General features: G+C 42.8%; 1 protein-coding gene across 1 annotated transcript; it reads right to left on the bottom strand.

Moving 5' to 3' along the window:
* Positions 1 to 16668, bottom strand: CDHR5 (cadherin related family member 5). Its single transcript, XM_035326637.1, has 15 exons — positions 16235 to 16668; positions 15837 to 16015; positions 14906 to 14956; positions 14466 to 14558; positions 14251 to 14349; positions 12752 to 12862; positions 12217 to 12393; positions 11722 to 11812; positions 10349 to 10446; positions 9358 to 9564; positions 8189 to 8305; positions 6610 to 6682; positions 3642 to 3793; positions 2045 to 2512; positions 1 to 2011 (listed from the first exon to the last, which is right to left on the bottom strand). Exons 1-15 carry the CDS (start codon positions 16308 to 16310, stop codon positions 1955 to 1957), a joined length of 2049 nt encoding a protein of 682 aa, XP_035182528.1. The 5' UTR covers positions 16311 to 16668; the 3' UTR covers positions 1 to 1954.
* Between the last annotated feature and the right edge of the window lie 1233 nt (positions 16669 to 17901).

The raw sequence follows: 17901 nt of genomic DNA, 5'->3' as shown, positions 1-17901 counted from the left end.
TTTCTGGGCAAATAGCTTTATTGCAGTAAGGACGAAAGCTTTCCATATCTCAGTCTCCACCTTCAGCAAAAGTGCAACTCCTGAAGCACACACACAATGAGGCCAGCTCTCCTCAGAGAGAGGACAAGAGAGATGAACACTAACAACACTGGGATGTGGAGATGTACAGAAACAAAGTATAAACCAATAAGATGAAAGCCTGCTTGGAAGTGATTGTCCTGTGTTTTGGTTAACATGAGAATCCCAGCAGATGTATTTCGGTTTCACTCTCAAGGGTTTATCTCCATTAAAGGAAGAAATGTGGAGATTTGCCCTGTAGGGCAAAGGCAGGAGTAATTATTGTTGTTGCTTCTCTTAAAGGACACTTATACTGTTAAAGTTCTGTGCTGTTGTGCTAACCTGAGCAAGTGAGATAAAGATTTGTGACCTAGGATTATCGTCCCTGTTTTACTGAAAGTTTAATGCTCAACAGCCCATGTCTGCCCTGAGCTAGTCCCCAAGTGGAAAATCCAGCAGCAGCACAAATTTTGTGTTGATCAGAAGATTCAAATGCACACTGCCTTATTCTCAGTCAGTAGAAAACATCCTGGTTTTTGATTGCCAGCTGGAAGAAACAATTTGCTGATGGGAAGTGTGAATTCTGGACCAGAGCACCACTCCCCATGCTGCCAGGCAATGGAGTGCTTTCTTTGCTGAATTGATGGCAGGACCACAGCTGAAGACAGGAATGCTGAAAGATGAGGGAGGATTGAGGGAGAAGGGGTCCATCATATTAGCAGCCTTTCTAGCTCAAACATGGGCTCAAAAGCTGCACACAGCAGAGATGACTGCTCTCAGCAAACTACCTCCTTTTTCAGGCCACAGCTCGGCTCTCAGTGAAGCCTGAAGATTGTACTTCAGCAGTAAAAGAGCCTGCTGGGCTTCTTATGAATGGAGAAAGTTGGGAATGCAAAGAGGTTTGCATCCACAAGCGAGGGGCAGAGTGACGTCAGGCACTTGGAAGCAAATGCTGACCTCCACCTTCAGCAGCAATTAAGTCCCTTTTATAAGGGACACCTTGAGTCCTGCTGGACAAAGGACACAATGGGAAGCAATGTGCTGACCTACATCCAGCACCCCAGAATGACATCTGTTGCTGCCAAAATCCCAGGGAGGTGGAAATACCTGTCATTTTGTAGGCAGGTTCTGGCAGAAGCTCTTATCTGGCCCACAAGGTACAGCACAATTAGTTGTTTTATGACAGAAAAATGCCTGGCAAAGTCCTCATGAAAGAGCATGTGATCCGTCCTTACTTATCAGTGATGGAGGAAACAGCAGCTCCTGAGCATTTGAACGCCCGCTTTCTGGCAAAAGGGGGACCTGTCATGGCACTCCCAGTCCCCGTGGATGTCATGCTAGCTGCTAGTGCTGGGGTGCAGAGAGCAGAGCCAAGCCCTGATGTGTGCTCCTGAATGCAGTCATATGAGCAGCTGCAGGGTCAGAGTGACTTGTGCTGTCTTACACCCTGCAGCTGGCATCAACCTGCAACACCCTAAAGGGAACAGCCAAGCAGTCAGTGCTGGCTCATTTACCCACCAAGAGGAGATGAGAGCATTGGATTGAGCAATTAAATTGCTACCATGAGCTGAGCTAACTGCTTCAAAGTCAGTGTAGCTATATCTCTGCTATTCCTGCAGCCAGTCTGGGAAATGTGATGTAGGGGACTCCAGGGCAAACAGGCAGAAGGGTGGAGAGATGGGACATGTTTTTCCCATCCAAAATCCCACATGATGTTTCAAGATCTTGTTAAGAGGTTAAATTAATTGTAATCTCTTCTGGCTTTAATCTCTGCATGCAGGAGAGACAACTGTGTCCTCCTGCATTCCAGTTACCCCCGAGCAGAAAGGTGGGCTCCATCTCAGGAAAGCAGCAGAGATTCCCACATTTCAGTGGGGAACATACAGACTTATTCTCATTACACATTAATGTCTTCTGTCGCTGTGCTAGACATGTTAATCATCACTTCTGCAGCTGGGAATGATGAGTTGCCTGAATCAAGAGATACCCCTGGCCCTCTGTGGTGATCATCCTTGTCATCTTCTTCCTCATCCTCCTGCAGATCTTGATCACTGCCATCATCATAATCTGATGCATTGTCCTTAATCACTTCAACCTTTTCTCCAGCATCTGGATCCACATCGGTCTTAAACCACACAGCTTTGTAGCCATGGTCCCCCTCATTCCTGTCTGTTTTGAGGATAGACTTTACTTCTTTCTCTTGCTTAGTGTCTTCTTTCACCTCTTCCTCTTCATTTTCCTCTTTCTCTTCCAAGTCAAAGATGACTGTGGAAGCTGTGGAAGCCTTTGGGAGGCCATCAATTTCTTCTTTAGAAGAGGACAAGAAAAATGATGGCTGCTGTAGCTCAGTTGTACCACCATTTTCTGAGCTCTCCTGCTCTTTGGCACTCAGATCTGGGTGTTCATCTTGATTGTAAGTGTGGTTCTCATAGCTCTCAGGGAAATCCTTGGAGAACTACAGGAGGAGAGACACCTTGTGAGTGCATTGAAAGAAAATTAAATGAGATGTAGGTGTGTGACTAAAGTTACTCATCTGGCCTTTCTTGAGTATGTGCAAGCAAGACCCTGGACCCTGTTGATGCTGGTGGAGAAATGTTCACTGATACCAAGTAAACATGCTGCCTACCAAGTCCAGATCAAATTTCCTGCTATTAGGCAGGAACTCTAATTTTTCTGCTTGTTTTTGTTGCTGTTCTGTGTTTGTTTTGTTTTTAGTGTTTTTTTTTCCCCCTCCCTTCCTTTCAGGAATAAAAATTAAAAACTTAACAACTGCAACAACACACCCTAAGCAGTTAAACAGTGCTGTTCTTTCTTTACATGTAGATGACTATTAATGTGAAGAATTTGGCCTAGCAAATGACCTTAATGACAGCTTCTCAATCTCAAAACTACTTTAAAACCCAGAGACCATGGAGAATTACTGGGACCATTGGTGATGAAAGATATGTTATTGCCTGTCTATTGTCTAGTGGCATTGTTCCTGCATTTTAGGTGTTCAAGGTTATCTGCCAGCATCCATTTCTTCCTATGCAAACTATAATTTGGCCAGCACTTTGTATTTGAGAATACAAAAGCACTGAGTATAGCAGGATATGTCATATGCATCATATACACTTCAGATTAGGTTAAGACAAATTCCCTAGGTCTCCAGTTCCTAGGTGTCTAAAACTTGGTTGTCTAGGGCCAAGCTTTAGGATAGGATAAGAAGGGCTCTTTCTCTCCACTGTCTATAGAGAAAGGATGTGCAGTGGTTTACACCACAGGCACATGATTCTCAGAGACCACCTCTGGTATGTGTCACATTCATCCCAGATTTTGTGCTCTGTGGAGCCGTGCTCCTCTCCTTACTATGCCTGTTCAACTACCATATGGCTCCAGCCTCAGAGGACAAAAAAGATCAATAACAAACATCAACATCACCAAAGTGATACTATCTTTGCAAATATTGTCTCAAGAATGATTCAGCACCTTCACACAAATGTGTAGTATTTGGACAGCCCATCCATACTTCAAATCCTCCTCAGGTACCACCTCCTACCTCTAAGAAATTCTTAATGCGAGTCAGGTACAAACAAGGCACTTACCTTTTTATTTATCAGGAATTTGACCGTTTTCCCATAATGTTTGTATATCATCAGTCCAAGGAAGACTAAGGTAATCAGCAACAGTGCTGCTAAGATACCACCTAAGATACCCATATCCTGTGCAGTGTATATCTTATCAGAGGTGGTTTTATCTACAAGAAAAGCAAACCAATGTTACAAAGCCTAAAAATGGCAACTAGCTTTTAAGCACAACACTTCATTGTGAGCAAAGCTCTAAACAGTTTTTGAAGGGCAAAGAAGCATCCTGTGCAGTAGAATGTGGCAGTGATATCTTTAATGTCATAGAAGGCCATTCATTTTCTGTCCTGGAAGCAGAGGTTTCTATTAAAGTGGCCACTCACGGAATATTACTGCTTGCAAGAAGTTACATAAAGTGGAAATAGCATCTATTTAAAAGACTATGATGTTTATCCTATTATTTAAATAAGCAAATATGTACATGACTGTATTAGGCAAGCAGAAGTAGAGCTAGGTTGATCTTGTCTCTTCCCACTTCACGCATTTCCACAGCATGCAAAAATGAGGTATGTTTGTATATATGTATGTGAAAATGCAAAGCTTTCTGGAATGTGGAACTTCACCTCTGATACTAATGAGCATGTTAGAATAGGAAATAAAAGCAGAAAAACAATGTGCACCTTGGAAGGAGAGGAATTGACTCTGGCATCAATATGACCAGCCAGGTCAGGTCTGACTTCTTTGTGTATTAACAGATGAGGGTACAATAACATCTTTGTTATGCTGGTAAATGCAAAGGTACTAGGAACCATGTTTATGCCCAAAGAAAGGGATTATGTCATGAGGGTGTTTGTTGGAAGGATTTTTGCTGAATTTCTTATTGTAGTTTCTTTCCTGAAACTGAGTCCTGTCTCCATGCTAGAACTATCAGGCTCTTTGTGACCAGAGGAAAGTCCCTTTCCCCTCCAGGAGAAGACAAGTAGTCGCAGAGCTCCCTAGGACACATACTTTTCCTCACATAGCAGACTTTTAGTGACTCTTTTTAGTTAGTGACTCTAACAACACTGATGGACACATGGGCACTATTCAAGCAGGAGCTAGAATATCAGCCTCCTCAGGAACTGCATATGTGTTCAGCCACTGGTCAGCGTAAGCATATTTGAATGGAGATCAACATTACAGTGGAGAGACAGTAACTTCTTCAGGGTTAATCAGCTGTACTTGTTGTCACTGGGATTCTTTGTTTTTAAGTTTTTCAGCTTCATTTTGTAATGTAAATTAATCTCTTTAAAGTTTAATGATTAATGAAACACAATTTCTTCTCCTGCTGACCTGTTTATGACAATGAACTCTGAGTACCCTCTCTGCATTTGATTGCACCCTCGGTTTATCATTAATATGCTGGTGAGGCTTTAGGACGTCAGTGAATTTTCACTTCTAAATCATGTCTCCTAGGGAGCCACAGCCCACAGAACTGATGTGAAGCTCCACCGCCCTTAACTCCTTCTGTGCTGTGCAGCACCCAGTGCCTCCATCAAAGCTAGCTCAGCTTGGTGGGATGACTCACTCTGAAATCCACGTAGGCTGGCTCTGGCACCAAAGTCTCAGAAACCAGAGGTCAGTGTACAGTCACCACTTCTCGGAAGGAAGGTATACTGAAGAGGACTCTAGTTTCCCCATGTATATTGCGACACTTAGTAAAGCACCTTCTAACCTGTTGCACACACACTCCTTAACACCACCTATTCAAGCTGAGGGTTAAATATCCTACTCTTTGGCCAGGCAAATGGTAATCTCAGCTCTATTTGAGCTATTCCCGGGTGCTAGCTGTAGTACAGAATAAAGCACAAATCCTCTCACAGGTTCAGACCATTCAGTGTAATTTCCCTCTACTTTGTTGTATAGTCACCAGCAACATTATTTTGTGGGGTTTAAATAGCAAGTGCAACATTTAAAAGATGCATTGACCTGTTGGTACATCTGCTTGGAGCATTAACACCTTTCTGTACTGACACCTGAGCTAGCCTTCTGCTGAGCTGGACTGTGTCACCTAAAATTGTGCTTAGGTGATTTTAATGCAGACAGTGTTTTCAACTGTGAAGTGACACTACCGTCAGGGAATCCAGATTTACACCCAGGATCCCACTGTTTCATCCTCCAGTAATCCTCACAATGGTGGTGGTTGTGAGGATGAAGTAATTGAAAAGCCCAACTGGGGCATTCAACCACACATCAGGGAGAAGTCAGTGAAGTCTGGGCATTATCTACTTGCCCTGATGTGAAAATGCACAAGATTGATTAGTCTCCATTCAAATTGTAAAAAGCTTCATAAGCCTCAAATCTAACTGATTTATAAGAGAAATTTCTAAGAAGTACAGAAGTGTAGGCTATTTTTACCTCAGCAAATCCAAATGATAGCTGGAGGGTTATGTGTGCAGCCTCATGTCTATCATTTCTCATGGATCATTTTTCCTGGAAAGGCCTTAAAATCTTGGAGTATAAGAACTTGGTCTGACCTGAGTAGAAAATGCCATGGCTCTTGAGGAAGCCTGGCTTTGTGGGGGTGTGCCTACTTCTGTCTGCTCTTGCATAAGACAGGAAATTATGCTGCAGTTTTCTCTATTTTTAGTCAAACAAGGAGCAAGGATGTACCAAGGTGTCAGGGCAATTCTCCTTTGACATTCTGAGTAATTTTTGACTCACAAAACACTATGAAGATTTAATTTTGGAATAAAAAGATGCTACATCACACAGCACTGCTTAAAGCCTCAAAAGGTTGTTTGAGGCACGTGGTTACCATATCCTAAAGATATCCTTTGAGCATTTTCTCTGTCATAGCCACCATAGGACCCTCCAGTAGATATAGAGTTGGCCTTAGTCCAGGCCCACAGACTTCACTGGGTGACCTATCATTGCCAGTTTGTCCATGAAAGCGGAAGACTCCCCAGTCACCTCACTTTACCAGAAAACGAAGAGATACCCAGCCTACCTGCAGAAAAGATGATCTCCACTGTGATGATGGTGCTCGCCGCCTGCAGACTCACCATATCTTTTGCAACAGCCTGGGAGAACATGGGGAAAAGATATGTTAGGGACTTTCTAGATTTCTATCTTTCTCTCAAGGGAAGTAGTGGACTCTTTGGGGACAAAGTACCTCAGCTGTATCCTTACAATATCTTCACAATATCCCAATATCCTTGCATTGTAGCTGGGGCAGTCTGGTCACAGAAGAAGAGTTCTGAAAAGTCCCTGTCCTCAGCCAAAACCACATTCACCATTTGCAAACAGCTTTGCAGTACAGTGCAATGCTGTGCACAGGCAATGAGGTAGTGTGGGGCAGTACCAGCATGATGTTGGCACACATTTTTGCCCTGCAAGCAGCTGTCTACCCATGTAGCTAAAATATTGCTGTAGTCAAGCTGTGTCAGATAGCTCTGGAAGACATGGTATTGTGCCAGGCAAGCTTTAGCATTGCCATTTGGCACTGGCAGGCAGGTGGGCAACATGAATATGTTCTTAGAAAAGTCTGGAATTATTAATTGCTTCTGTAACTGTCTTGATCTGAGAAAAAAAAAAAAAAAAAAAAAAAAAAAAAAAAAAAAAGAAATGTATTGGATTCACAGATTCACAGAATGGCTGAGGCTGGAAGGGACATCTGAAGATCCAACCCCCCCACCCAGCAGGGTCACCTAACACATGGTGCACAAAATTGCATCCAGGTGGGTTTTGAATATCTCCAGAGAAGGAAACTCTACAACCTCACTGGGCAACCTGTCCCAGTGCTCTGTCACTCTCACAGTAAAGAAGTGCCCTCTCATATCCAGATGGAACCTCCTGTGCTTCCGTTTTTTCCCGTTGCCTCTCGTCCTGTCGCTGGCCTCAGATGAAAAGAGACTGGTTCCATATTCTTAACACCCTGCCCTCAAATATTTATATGCATGGATGAAGTCTCCCCTCAGTCTTTTATTTTCCAGGCTAAACAGGCTCAGCTCTCCCAGTCTGTCCTCGTATGACAGGAGCTCCAGTCCTCTGATCATCTTAGGAGCCCTCCTCTGGACTCTGCCTTGGCATTTTCTCCCTCTGAAAAAAACTTAAGCAGCCCCTGTTATGTACCTATGAAGTCTTCTCTTAGGTGGTATGTGTGGGGAGAAAAAAAAAAAAAAGTTTCTGGTAGGTTTCTCTTTTTGGGTAGAAATTGGGGGATCAAATGATCAAATTAGATTTCATGTTTTCTGATTTATTTATCTTTTAGTCCAAACCAGAATGTGGGACAAGGGTCCTAAAATCTCCCCAGTTGACCTTTTGCTCGTCTCCGATCATATTTTCCACAGGAGGGCAGAGGAAACATTTTTTCAGCTAGCATCACCAGATGGTAGCCTATGTCATGCAGAGTGCATTTACTACCACTACATCTCCCTCCATCCCTATACATTTGTGATACAAACGGTTGGGGCAAGGACTGTCTTTTCATTATATTCCACATCTAATGGAATTCCACCCTTGGTGCTTCTCTGTTAGAAACTCCGTCCTTGCACAACCCTGGTAGAATATGAAGAAAGTTGTCCTACCTCCATGATTACAGTCCGTGGTGACAGCAGATTGACATTTGTCAGGATGAGTCCATCTTTGGTTGCAATGAAATCAGTGCTGTTTTTTATGTAGTATTCAATGTTTGGGTTGAATTTCTGAAAAGCCAGAAAAGTGAATGATTAAACCACACTGTGCTTTGCATGCATCTCTGTAACAACCCGTCAGCAGAACTTGTCAAATATGCCTTAAGTATAAGTGGGTGTATAGTGCAGTAAATAAATCTGAACTGAAGGAAGGTTGAACTCGGGTGTGTTCACCCTTTTGCTCAGAGTTTAAGAATGTATACTAAAAGTTTTGCCTCAAAAAAATAAATAAATAAATAAAATAAAAAATCCCAAGTCTTATCCACCTCGTGTTGGTATCGTTAGTTTCCCCAAGCAAAACACATTTGTGCAAGGGACCTAGTAAATTTGATCAGTTCTGCCTTTAATACAGTGCCAAAGGGGGATATAAATGGAGAACAACCCCTGTGCAGAGGTCTACATATTTTTTTCCTTTGCCTCTAGATTGTTATTCCAGTACTAGATCCGAGTCTTGTTATGGAAGCTTTGCCATCAATAAACTAGCACATTTGTCAGGGGGAAAGGGAACGGCTGGTCAGTGAATCTCCTCCACTTTCCTTCTCCCAGAACTTTTTCCGAGAATGGCACTCTCAAAAGTGAGTCACTACAGGGAGAAGGTTAACTATTTCCAGCCCAGGACTGAAGACTTACCAGTCTGTTGTCTTTGGAGAGTCTCCTCTTCCTAGGCTAGTCACAAATAGCTTTTCTTGACCTGGCAGAGAGAGAACACCTCTGCCTGGGATCCTGCCTCCCTGATCTCTTCTCAGAAACCCTAACCCAGATCTGGACCTGTTCACAGGATTTGCTAATCCTGGGTTTACTTGGCATGCTGTTTTTCAGTGAATCAGCTTACCTACGTAGATCTGAGTGGCACTGGCACTTGGAAGAAAGAAGCCCAGCAGCTTCTCCAGATTACGCCATATTATAAATGATTCTGATCTATGTAGAAGTCCCAGATAAATATAATTTGGGACAGAGAGGAAAGGTAGTGTTTGTATCTCCCCACATCCCCTTCCTTATGTTTGCTTATCCTGCTTTAAGGCTGAAGCAGTAAGGAAGAATTCAGTGCATTTTCAGTTTCTTACATCTGGGAAGTCATTATCTGTTGCTTTTATCATCAGGGGACTTGAAGAATCCTCAACTTGGAAAACAAGGCTTCTTGGGGCCACACCAACAGATACTATTCCTGTGTAGGTATTGGACTCAAAGCATGGTGCGCTGTCACTTTTATTGATGACCTTAATTTCCACGCTGACTACGGAGTATTTCTGTTTGTTGTTGACTTGGGTGGCCTGCAGACACACACAAACACAGGAGAGAGAGAGAGAGAAATGTTAGTCTTTTCCTTTTAGTGACAAGACATAAGAGGTTAGGTTTGGACCAAAATGTGTTCCAACATGTGGGGTTCTTTCCATCATTTTCAGTGAGCTTTGGGCCAGGCCTGTCACAGGGGACCTTATGTTTTGGGGTCTGTGTGCCTTTGCTTGCTTCTGCAGTTGGCCATCCACATTATCTTGGTCTAGCCCTAGAATCCAAATGTGGCTCTCAATAAGGGTCAGCTCTGGACAAATTGTCATGCCCAAGTACAAAGCAGTGGGATTCCAACACCAGCAGGCAGAGCCTGTTCAAATTCATGAGGGACTGGGTCAGTTCTGATACTGTCTGAGAGTCCACATCTTCCTGGGTGCAGGGAGTGCTTTGCAACTCCTCCTTTCCTGAGGAGTGTAACCGAAAGAGGAGATTAGGAGAGAGCTACTTTAGCTACTTTAAGACAAGCCCCTGTGACGTCTTCCAGTTATGTTCATCTATACTTCGAACTCAGCAGGAGAGACTTGCTAAGTTAACTTGTTTTGATGGTGCAACCCACACATAAGGGAAAATGCCTCAACTCCTGCAAGGGTTTTTCATGTAGATTGGTATAAGACACTGCTCAAATACTTGGTCTAAATACTTCCAAAATAAAGGGTGTGAACGAGTTAGCTTTCATTATTAATGTAATTTACTCCTGGCACAGCAAGATTGATGCTTCCTAGAGAGTCAGCTATGCTGGATGGCTGAATGCAATGTCAGACTTACCATGACCTGCAATTGGTACGAGTCTGGGGAAGATGCTACTTTGTTCATAGTTAGATTTCCTGTGTCTGCATCCACTGAGAATACATTATCCGCATTCCCTAAAGAAATTGAAAGACTATTCAAATATTGGATACCTTCACAAAGTGACTTAGAGTTCATGGCTCATTTATTCCACATATTGGTGACAACAACCCCCAGACAATGATACCATTGTCCTTGCCTCTCCCACCTTGTTGGGTGGGGGTTCATCTTAAACAGCTCTAGGCATCTACCAGGCAGACATCTCCACCTGACCTTGTTACCTAGACTGTGAAGAGAAAGGGACATCTCAGTGCATGGTTTATCTGACTCATGGACATTGGCACCATGAGCTGCATTCAGCTCTGTAAACCCTTATTTTTCTCTGCTGACTACAAAAGGAGCCTAGACACAGAGACCTTCTTGTCTTGACGTAGGGGTAGAAATCAACCTCCTACATCACCAATCTGTCTTTGTATCATAAAACCATCTCTGTTGGATATACATTAATATGTGTTCAATTTTTGCTTATTTTCCTCACTTAGAGATACTGCGGGCTTTATTTAGACAGGGACCCTCAGTATGAGGTTCCATTTTTACTGTGGGGAACTGAGGTCACACTACCTCCAAAATACCAATGGAATTTGAGGTTCTTTAGTGTCTTTGTTGTCAGGAGTATATTCACAGATATGGTGCCATGTAGAACAAATAAGAGAGATGAACAAATGATCACTCCACCTGACCAATATGATCTGCCTTTGCCTTGATCGTTAATCAAGAACTCACTGTTAATAATAATAATAATCCCTTGAATTAAAATGTGGCCCAGTGTCCCAGTCAATGATTGGGCAATCAGTTCACTATATTCAAGTAACCTTTTGAAATCAAGGTTAAAACAGGGCAGATTAGACAGTGGCAATGCACAGTGGAATAAGAGCATTATTTCCAGTGATGAAAGAAAATGATGCTGATGATGTGGGAGTTTTTAGGTTCAGCTCAAAGACTACAAAAGTGGTGTGACCAGACTGGCAAAATCAGGTCTAAAATCTTAAAGATAAAACATGTCATTCTCTCCCTCAAAAAAAAGAAAGAAAAAAAAAATGTCTTTCTGAAACAGATTTCATGGAGCTCAGCTTATGGGTCTGCAATTCTCTTCCTCTTCCTTTTTGTACAGCCTGTTTTCCTCTACTTAATCCACAATGTTCTGTGTACCTAATTATTTTTCTGGGGCAGAAATAGAGGGGCAAATCTCCAGGCCCTCAACGCTCAAGTGCTGTACAGGGCATCCCCTCTTGGCAGGTAAGGTAGGAATGTACAATTAAGGCAGCTTGGAGAAGGTGACAAGTTCTACTCACCACCAACAATACTGTACACAATTTTTTCATTTATAGTGTAGTCCGGATCTTTAGCATAGATGGGCCCCGGATCCAGGGTGAGTGGTTCTGTCTGCAATAGAAAGGCAAAGTGTTACACAGCACACTACAGCACCAAATGCTATTAGCACTCTTCCATCCCATCATGGCTCTGCTGGTTCAAACTGTGAGAATGACATTTGTTACATATTAAGTATATTATATATTATGGGGGATGGATGTAACAGGGGAGAGGTGAGGAGGCCTAGAGCAAAGAGTTTTCCATCTCTTGCCTCTCCTGCAACATGCTGTAGGAACAAGGACAAGCAGTGCTCCTCTGTGTGAGGGGAACTTCCACCTTCCAGGATGATGAAGACTCCTTGTCACACTGAATTATCTGCATTTATGTCTGGAGACCAGCACAAACTCTTGAAAATTATTAGGCACTACCCACTACCAAGAAAAGAGCAGAGATACTGTTTGGTCATGCCTGCTTACCGACATCTCGGACATATTGACTCTCCCAGAATAGGGGCCGCTGATGCAAATGCTTTCATCCGCGTCAATGAAGCTACAGGGTAGGAACCAGGGTGGTTTGGTGTCAGATTGCTCAATAATTATGTTTATTGTTGCAGTAGCTGTGTGGGTGGTTTCACTGCTGCCCATGGGCCTGTCCTGTATCCAGAAGCAAAGCACATTTGTAAGCTGCAAGTTTTATTGCCAAAAGGGCCCACCTGCAAAAGCCAGTGAACCAGCATCTTTTAACTGTTTTAACTCCATTCTCTTTGAGGAGAGGCAGTTTATATGAAATTAGCAAAAGCAGTGAATTATCTGCTGACGTTCTCCTGACAAAGGTGAACTGAATGCAAGTCTGGATGCAGTGTGGTTATGGAGGGTGGAAGGCTGCTCCAAATCCACTGCCCCCAGTATCCACCCTCCCTCCTGCCACCGCAGAGATCTCCCGTTCAGATTTGCCCTCTAGTCAAGAGAGGTTGTGGCATACGAGGCATTTTGTTCTGCCTGAAGAACTTACCTTTGCATACAAGATCAATGTTGTTGAGTTAATTTTAGCAAAATCTAATGCTTTTTGCAAATATATTTCAGGATTGTTGGTTCCTTTTATGGCAAAATAATTGGTGGTGTCCTGGGTAAAAATAAATAAATGAGAAAGCTTTATTAGCATACTTGATCACAGACATTGAAAATTCTGCTCATTTCTGTGTTTGTCAACCCAGTCAGAGCTTCAGTCCTGGGGATCTGGAGTGGGGTCTGGGGGCAGTGTAGGAATGTGAGTCCTATGTAATCACTTAGTGTGGCAGACTGTCATTGCCTAGCTTGTCAGAAAGGTTTCTTCATGTTCCCTTGACTTTTCTTCCCCAAGATCCCCTGCTTTAGCCTGCCTAGTTGCTTGGCAGGTGCTGGGTGAAATCTACCTCATTTATTTCCTATACTCAAATAGGTTTCCAACAATCCTGTTTTGGATCCATGACAGCCAAGCAATTTAACATCCATGCACAAAGAACAGCCTCTGAGAGCTGGCAAGATCACTTAGCCTAGCACAGCTGAACTTTGGAAACAACTGCAAGGCCAAACTGGAAGAAGTATAAATTGCTTTTTAGTATTTAACGTTTTGCACTTTGGGCTTTCTTTAGTCTCGTGTCTTGACTAGAACTCTCCTGGATTTCTAAATTCCTCTGGATTTACACCAATGTGAGTGCAAAGTCTGGTCCCAGAGCTAAAATTCAAAATGTGGTTTCTGTTCACGGCCCTTAAAATTCCAGAGCTTAATCCTAGAGTTAATGGAGGCAGGATGTTGGACAGTACCTGCTCACTGCATGATGATGTATAAAAATGTAAATATATATTTAGTTTGTTTTTCTCTTGAATTTACTTATTATTTTTACTTCTGGCAGACCCTTCCAGATTTCCAGCCTAGCCTGGCATCAGTTTAACTGTGCTTACAATTTGTTTCTCACTTTATCAAGCAAACCCCTTAAGATCAAGCAAAATAAGGCACTAAACTAGCACCTGGGGAGAGTCAGGCCTGCCTTCAGCTTTGACAAAGACTTTTTCTGTGATCTTGGGCAACTCATATCTCTACTGTGTATAGGCACTGTAGACAAACAGACAATAACTCCCTTTTTTCCTATCTGACTCAGTGCAATTCTGAACTCTGTAAGGTACAAAGGTCTCTCCTGGTATGTTTACAGACCATCCCAGCATGACTTCCCTGGATCATATGGTTCAGAATATCCCAGATGAATGTGTAGTCAGTACAATGTAATAAAAGTGTGAACACTAGAAGAATTCAATACCAGCAATACTGATTGCTCCATTCTGCTAGCCAAACCAATGCTTGTACTTAACAAAAATCTTACTTAACAAAAAGCTTTTACTTAAGAAACACCTCTTCCAGAAGGTCTTGAGGAGCCAAATGCAATACAATGCTCCCTTAGCCTCAAAGCTGGGGTTCATCTGAATTAAACACAGACTTTTTTTTTTTTTAAAAAAAAAAAAAAGAAAGATGCACACCTGCATAGTTGAATCGAGTTCATAATAGATGGTGTCCAGATCAGCATCACTAGCACTTAAATCTTCACGGGCTACAATGGTTGCATTCACTTTTGTGTCCTGAAACAAAGTTGAGATTATTTTCTCTGTGAAATTGGCTGAAGACTTCTCCCTGGTAATTATTCCTTAGTCCCATAGCACTGCCAGTGCCCTCTTCATTTCTGTGAAATCCTTACCTCAGGAACAGTTACGTTGACATCCGTTTGCTTAAACACTGGGCTGTTATCATTCAGATTGATAATGCTCACAATAATGTCCAAAGTATCTCTCTGCAGAAATGGTAAAATGAGAGAATCAAACAGAAAGGTAAGATTGTTAGGGGCTGATCCCAGTTTGCAGAGTGACAGAAGGGAAGGTTTGAGAGGCACAGCTGGTGGGTGCTGAACAGGGCTAGGGTTTGCAGACAGCCCACAGGGTGTGGGGTTTGTAGTTTGCTCCCACATCTCCCCATTCACAGAGCCTTGAGTGCTCTTTCTTTGACTATTAGAGGACTGTGTATGCCTGGAAAGAAAAGGATGGCTCTTAACCCTGGTCCGTGGACTAGGAAGAGACAAGGAAAGTAAGTGCTTCCCTGCAGTACCTTGTAAGAGAACTGAGTGTTTGGAAGAGCACTCACCTGCCCAGCAGTGTTCTGGCAAGCCACAGTCACTATCAGCACGGGATCATTCTGTATGCAAAAACAAAACCCAAGCCATTTTAGAAACAAGCCAAAATATACTGTCTTTTTCTGAAGTAAATGAGACAAATGCATGCATTGTAGAATCAGAAGGGCTTTATCTTGTTTTCAGGCCTATCTAACATTTCCCTTCTTTTGCAGCCATCCATCAGTGCTGGGCCCTTGCTTTACTGGGGTCAAAGCTGACTGATTCACCATCTTCTCTCTTTGTGATTCCTGTAAACTGGTGGTAGAACTAATCGACCATTTTCTCCTGTTTAAGGAAAGTTCAGATAGATTTCTTTTTAAATCGAATGAAACAGAAATATGTCATGCAGCAAGCGCAGCATTGCCTGCAGGGTATTACCTCTGTCTGCTGTTCTTCATGCAAACATGGGATTTTACATTAGGGGAATGGCAGTTTAAGGACACTTGTGGCTGCATACATAACTGTGCAGGTAGGTAAAATAATTTAGCTGCGACCTAACTGAACACATTGACCTTTTATACTGCTTTTATGCTCAAAACAAGACTACCTCACTGCTCAGCACTGTATTTTATACACGCAAATAAGGATAATTTTATATGCATCCTGGAGAGCTCTGAACACCACAGTTGTCACACTTCTGTTTTTAAACCTCCACCTTGCTTTAATTCATACAGATTCATTGAAGAAAGGTAACATCAGGCATACAATGCAACCCCCTCCTCCCTGCCCTCTGCCTGTGAAAGGGCTGATCTCCCTGGTAGTGAACTAAAGCACAGTCAAAATATTTCCTAGATACTTTATACACAGACTACAAATCCCTGGAAGTCCAAGATCCCAGGTTGAAACTCACTGCATCCCAGCATTATCTATCTCATCCTTACAGCCTGCCAGCTAAAAGCTTACCTCATAGTCCACACTTTTGACCAGTTGCAGCTGAGACCCCTGGATGGTAAAATAACTGCCATCTTGCGAGGAAGGATCGATTGTTGCAGTGAAACCTACTTCCAAATTGATAGTGGTCACAACGTATCCAGGAGGGTTATTTTCAGCAACACTTACTTCTTTGCTGGAGACGGAACATCCTGGAAAAACACACAAATGAGATACAAATTTGCCCAGGTATTCATGTTGTGACAGAATTGGGTGGGACATGAGACCCTGCTGGTTACCACTGAAGAAAAAGCCCTTGAACAAAGCTGTCTTAAAGTAAGACTGTAAAAATCCTTTGCCAGCTGCAATGGTACAAGCTGGTGCCACAGGGGTTATTATCCTGTGGTCACAGACCTCCTGCGACAACTTACCTGGTTGTGCTGAAACTTGTGCTATGAATGGCAGCAGAAAGAGCAGAGAAGTGAGGAGCAGGTAAGAAGCATTCATGGTGAGCTGCTAGTTATTGAAGAAATATGTTTCTAATTAAGCTAATCCTCTTCTCTCCCTGTTTCTCCCAGTGCTGTCTCCTGCATGAACTGCTTCACAAAGGCAAAAAACATTGGCTGGCTGGAATGGACTGCTCAAGTTCAACCTTTGCCTCTTTGTCTCATTGGATGACTTATAAGACATTAACTGGTCACAGAACATGATAACGCATATATTCTCATGACTACTTTGTTCCTGGGTCTTTCCTCCCTTAAATTCTCTTTAGCAACAAGGGAATATTTGAAGCATTTCAGAACTCAGAGCCAAGTTTACTGAGACAAGCATTAGCAAGAAAGAATATGAGAGCTGACAATTCAGAAACTGTCTACTCCAGACTTTCCTGTTGGGATAGAAGTGGTGAAATATATTTTTCTTATGTGCCAGAGATATTGTCTGCTTTGGCCAGATCACTTATTGAAAGAAGTCATAATAATGCTAATACAGCCCCTACGCCTTACTTATTTTATTCAGACTTTTTCTGCGTGGCCCACATCCCCCTTTATAACAGCTTTTGCTTTCCAACCCATGACTTCTGGTTTCTCTCTTCTAGTTTCAGTTTGTCATGTTGTTGTTGGGTTGAGACAGCTGCTCTGGAGGAGCCAAGAAGGTGAGTTTTCCTGGTTATTCTATGGCTTGGACCTGTTGTTTCCACAAGACATTTTATTTTATTCTCTCAGAATGTCCCTACCAGCTGAAATTTTTTAACATAGCTGGCCTTGGCATGCTTCTCCTGTCCCTTCTTCTTGTCAAACAACATGTCAAGACCTGATGGGGCATAGACATATGATTCTTAACCAGAATTTTGCCCAGTACAGGAGCAAATCTCTTCAGAGGGTTTGTTGGTTGAAGATGACAAAAGTCTGGACTAGTTTAAGAGAGTAGGAGCTTAGTAGTGGTTCCATCACTTTCTCAGAGAGTCTGATTTTATCATGAAAACAAAGAGGGGGTTGAAAGTAAGGGCGGCACCATGCAGAAAGCACCAAGCGGTGGTTTATTGCCTTACTGTGCTGTTGTTTACATAAGCTGGACTTTGGCCAAACTGCTTAAGCTTTTGCCTTGATTTCCCTATATTTAAATGGCAGGGATTAGCCACCATTTTTCTGTTTTATTTCATTGCACAGAGCATGGCCAGAAAGTGCTGCAGAGAAGGGAGCCCTTGTTGCCAGGTGGTTAAACGCATAATAAGATGGGTAAATAATTGGCTGACAGGTCGGGCCCAAAGGGTTTTTGTAAGTGGGGTTACATTGGGATGGTGACCTGTCACTAGTGGGGTTCCCCAGGGCTCCACTTTAGGACCAGTCCTCTTCAATATTTTCATAAATGATTTGGATGTAGGACTTGAAGGGTTTTTGAGCAAGTTCAGACAGTACCAAGTTGGATGGAGCTACTGACTCCTTTGAGGGTGGTGAGGCCTTGCAGAGAGATCTAGACAGGTTGGAGAGCTGGGCAACCACCAACAATATGAATTTTAACAAGAACAAATGCTGGATTCTGCACCTGGGAAGGGACAACCCTGGCTGTAGGTATAGAGTGGGGGATGAGATTCTAGATA

This window comes from Oxyura jamaicensis, chromosome 5, assembly GCF_011077185.1.
Source record: "Oxyura jamaicensis isolate SHBP4307 breed ruddy duck chromosome 5, BPBGC_Ojam_1.0, whole genome shotgun sequence".
NCBI lineage: Eukaryota > Metazoa > Chordata > Aves > Anseriformes > Anatidae > Oxyura > Oxyura jamaicensis.
This window is presented reverse-complemented; position numbering and strand designations above follow the sequence as displayed.

Bases quoted from the DNA above. Each gene is read 5' to 3' on its own strand.
- CDHR5 (XM_035326637.1), bottom strand. From the start codon at position 16,310: ATGAATGCTTCTTACCTGCTCCTCACTTCTCTGCTCTTTCTGCTGCCA. The intron at 11,813-12,216 runs GTAAGCAGGCAT...TTTCTATTGCAG, and splicing joins TCAATATGTCCGAGATGTCG to ACAGAACCACTCACCCTGGA. The intron at 10,447-11,721 runs GTGAGTAGAACT...CAATTTCTTTAG, and splicing joins TGTGTACAGTATTGTTGGTG to GGAATGCGGATAATGTATTC.